The following is a 4532-nucleotide window of genomic DNA, read 5'->3' as shown; positions in this document are numbered from 1 at the left end:
GTCATGCGGCGCGGCTGTTGCAGTGCCGTATTTGTCAAGAGCGTTCAAATTAGCTCTCAGAGAAAAAAATGCACTTTTTGGCTTAACTAATGGCCTATTTCGTTTTCTTATATTGTATATTGTAAATATGTGGTTTAAGTTAAGTCATATGAGTTTTCTCCACACGGCATATGCAATGAAATGTATTTTTATACGACTATTGCTCATATTTTAAAATTTAACTACCTATATATAAAATATGTATATTTTAAACCTATGAACTTGCTAAGTATCGTAATTTATTATTTAAAATCACGATATTGACTACTTACCAACAATTACTGTAATATTAAATTACCTAATTACAAAGCTGTCTTCAACAAGGGGCTTGTTATTTTAATTATTATTTACAAAACTTATTAATGAAACTTATCACATAAAAATGCCAATGAATATTCACAAAAATGAAAATGAATTAGAAAACTAAAAGTAAGCGTGACTTATACCGAAGATCTTTAAAATGGCAATTAATCATTATTTAAAGTAATATAACATTATGTAATAATACTGTAAAATACTGACTATGTACTTAAATACTGCAAAAATTAAACTTATTTAAAATTAGTATCCTATGACCTACGCACGACCAACGCTTCCAGCTGCAGTGTGCTACTACTCTCGTATTAAGACTCAAAATGCGCCTGTAAATTAGCCTGAAGCTTACGCCTTTCAGACCGTATCGTACGAGCCATCCACAGAGCCAAAACGATGCACAAAATCTGTAAGGTAACACGTATTCATTATTCTGTTTATATATTTATTTACTTTAAGCTATAAAAAATACTAATTACCTCTACCAATGTGAATATGATGCCTGTTGAGATGAAAATATTTCCTTTAAAAGCTTTTTTCTGTCGCAGCACTTCCTCGCAGCCGCGCATGTAATACGTGCGGTCGGTGAGACAGCTCGCGTGCAAGTGACGGCGGGCGCCGCCTTCGCGTAGGGGATGTGCGCGGGCGCAGCAAGAGGCTGGTATGTCGCGGTGGATGATGGCATAGTCTTGGGGGCCGTCGACACCGCAGCATTGGTTCTGGGAAAGTAAAATTTGTGTAATATTGGGGCTAATGGCATCACATTCACATATATAAAAGTACATGTATGGAAGATAGGTAACAAAAATGTGGTGCAACTTACATCAGACTGCAGATCGTCCCAGAAGGCGTGGTACCTCGCAGTCTCGTCCTCCACGGTGGTGTTCCTGTAGAACTGCACCCGCAGCTCACTGCTGCCCCCCATCCAGGCGCTGAGTACTGCCCCACCCACACCCACCACCAGTTCCACTGCCACCAGGAATATGAAGAAACCTGCGTGCTGGAAACAAGTAATTTTCGAATTGACACGATTGGCGTAGAAACTGGGGCCTTAGTCTGCTATTACAGTTGTGTCAGAATGGGGGAGGGACGGAGCTATACAACCTACATAGCTCCGTCCCTCTTGCACTGCTCAGTGATCGACCATTCTGACACAATTGTAATAGCAGACTAAGGCCCCTGGTGGCTGGGCAACCGACTGCCGCGCAATATGTCATGTAAGCGTTCATAAGTCTTTTCCAGCAATATCTAAACACTGCAGCATCTACATCTACAGCTTGTATCAAAATTTGTATTCATTGGAAACGTAATGAATTGCACTCTAGATCAGTTTGTAAAATGTATTTATATATAAGACACATTGTACAATTGTTAGTTCTTCCCAAATAAAAAAAAAAAAAAAAAAACAAAAAAAAAATGTTACGCGTCGTTTCTGTTTTTGGAAACTTAACAATTCATGTTTTGCTTTAACTTTTGACTTTACGAACAGTATGTCCACTTTATTAGATTTAACTCGGTACAAACTTTAATCAAACTTAGCTAAAGTATTTTTAAACTATGATTTATAATCATGAGAGAGTATCCTTATGTTCTAATTACTCGAGCATACGACAATGGTACATAAAAAGAAGTTAACTTTATACGTCAGTTATAAAGTTAACTATGTATAAAATAGAACTTAATAAGGTCACATGAAAATTACATTCACTGTATTATGTAAACAAGATTCTAATTATAACAGAACAATCACGCTATTCTTTTTAATATTTATTTACAAACATAAACTAGTATTTTCCCGCAACTTCGTCCGCGTTCGTATTAAAACTTAAATATTACATATATAAAATAGAATCAGGCGTTACTTTGCGGAAACCCACGCTACACTAACAATACAGTATTGTTAGTATTAAATATTACAAAACAAAACCAGTGTGTTTACTTTGCCTTTATTTACCACTAGCTTTGGCTACCGGCTTCCGTCCCCATGGGATAAAAGGTATCCTATAACCGAAGTCAGCTCATAACCTATCTGTATACCAAATTTAATCAAAATCCGTTCAATAGTTTTACCGTGATTGACGGACAAGCATAGAAACATCCGGAGCTGCGGACTACCTAGCGGATTTACCGGGGCTCCGACTCGAAAAGCAGAAGTAGAAACGGGGTGTTTTTAGTCAGTAAGAGTCTGACACTCTCACCTCGCCCAAGGCGCGAGAAGTCATTGGATGATTTTCCCCCTTAAAAAAAACATGGAAACATCAAAACAAACAAACTTTCACATATACAAATATTAGTGTGATTCACGTATGTTTATTTATATCTATGTGAAGGTATATCAACCAAGATATTGATTTTGTTTACCAAGGTCAGCATTAAGTAAATATTCCATGTATCCAGTCTACAATTACACAGTAAATTGTAGTCTTTTAGTAATGGAATACTAAATATGATAACATTTTTACAAAGTTACTTTTCTTTTAACGTAACATTTCGTATTATTTTTTCTGAATGAGAAGATTGGGCACCGGATTGCCTAGCAGGTTTACCGGGGCTCCGATTCGAAAAGCAGGTGTAGAAATGAGGTGGTTTTTAAGAGTAGGCAAGGTGGGAAAACTCATTCGATGATTATTCCCCGATAAAAAATGGCACAGAATAAAGTCACTTATTTTTACCCATTAAAAAAATCAAGATAAAATATTGAGATTATTATAATAACCTACTTCGCCTCAAAATTATATTAAACACTTAAAATTACGCCTGTTCCACTTGTAAAAACGTAAATGAAATAATTTTCAAGTTAGATATAGATAATATATCATAATTTATGATAAATAAATAATAAATTAAAATTGCAGTAAAATACGTAAAAGTATTTTTAAGTAGAAAGTCTGAATATGTATTTCAAAAATGATCACGTAGTTAACACCTAATGTAAAATATATGAATGAAACTTTTAAATTCAGTCATAATTTTACTCGAACACTTTTAATTCTATTTAATTTCGCAAAACAAAGAAAAATATCCATAAAAGTTTTGCATTAGGTAGTTTAACACAATTATTAAAAAGCAACCACATACAAAACAAAATCGCAAGTGCACTTTAAATTGGTAAAAGTGTAGAACAAAAACAATCCTATCACTTTCTTAAAATCACCTATTCAATACACGATATAAACAAACACAAAAAAAACACAACTGACAATACATAAAAAAAAAACAAACTGCGAAATTAATGCAATAAATTGTAAATAGTACTTACCACATAAAGAATCCGTACGTGTTCCCTCAAGGCACCCACGCAGCCCAGTACAGCAGTCACCACCAGCGCTATCCCAAGAGTCAGGAGGAAGGACAGCACTCCTCGAGAGAGGGCCGACTGCTGCTCCGGCTGCGACTTCTTGTCCCTCATGTTGATCACACATATTGCCATCAGGATCAAACCGAATAGCTGATGAAGGAAAAACGAAGATTAATTGTGAGGAAAGTTAATAAGTAGACTTTAATGGGTAAAATAAATATTACTGGGATGTAACATTCAGGAATTTTGAAAGAAATTACGATATCAGTAGTAAATAATTTGGAAACGGACACTCCAAAAATGGAATACAAAAAAATATCAACAGCCGTAGATAAAATTGTTTAAATGCAATTTGCAAAACACGAAACCGTCATAAAATCAAACTACGTAGAACACAAATTAAAAATAAAGAAACAAAACAAAACGCGCAATTACTAGAAGAGAATAAAAAAAAAACAAAAAGAGAGAGTGAGAACAGATCGAAGAATGAATAAAGACACGACTTACAATGCAAATGATATTGAACAGAGTAATAAAGAACTTCATACAACGAACGCGTCTTGACTTCATTTTGTTAAAGCCGATTTCGATCTGTATGTCCTGTAGCGTCGGGGTGGACATCGGAAATGAAGGCTTTAGGGCTATAACATCGATCAATGCATTTGTCGACCTATGTTGGTGATTACTGGGCGCTCAGTGACGAGCGGAGCGGGCTACACTCTCATTAAACATTCATACACAAGGCTGTTTCATACTTCTATTTTGATTGAAGAATACTTTTACAGTAAATATATTTCGTGGACTTACTCCTTTATGCCATGTGTAGACAGACACTATGGAGCGCTAGCATATACGATCCTTCATTATACTTTTCTTTCTTTTT

At 35.4% G+C, this 4532-nt stretch overlaps 1 protein-coding gene across 1 annotated transcript; it reads right to left on the bottom strand.

The window, feature by feature from the left end:
• LOC118267064 (23 kDa integral membrane protein) lies at positions 1-4305 on the bottom strand. Its single transcript, XM_035580817.2, has 5 exons — positions 4157-4305; positions 3611-3799; positions 1175-1351; positions 831-1070; positions 1-758 (listed from the first exon to the last, which is right to left on the bottom strand). The coding sequence occupies exons 1-5, from the start codon at positions 4268-4270 to the stop codon at positions 663-665; spliced, it is 816 nt and encodes a 271-aa protein (XP_035436710.1). The 5' UTR covers positions 4271-4305; the 3' UTR covers positions 1-662.
• Positions 4306-4532: the final 227 nt, after the last annotated feature.

This window comes from Spodoptera frugiperda, chromosome 23 (assembly GCF_023101765.2).
Source record: "Spodoptera frugiperda isolate SF20-4 chromosome 23, AGI-APGP_CSIRO_Sfru_2.0, whole genome shotgun sequence".
NCBI classification, from domain to species: Eukaryota; Metazoa; Arthropoda; class Insecta; order Lepidoptera; family Noctuidae; genus Spodoptera; species Spodoptera frugiperda.
This window is presented reverse-complemented; position numbering and strand designations above follow the sequence as displayed.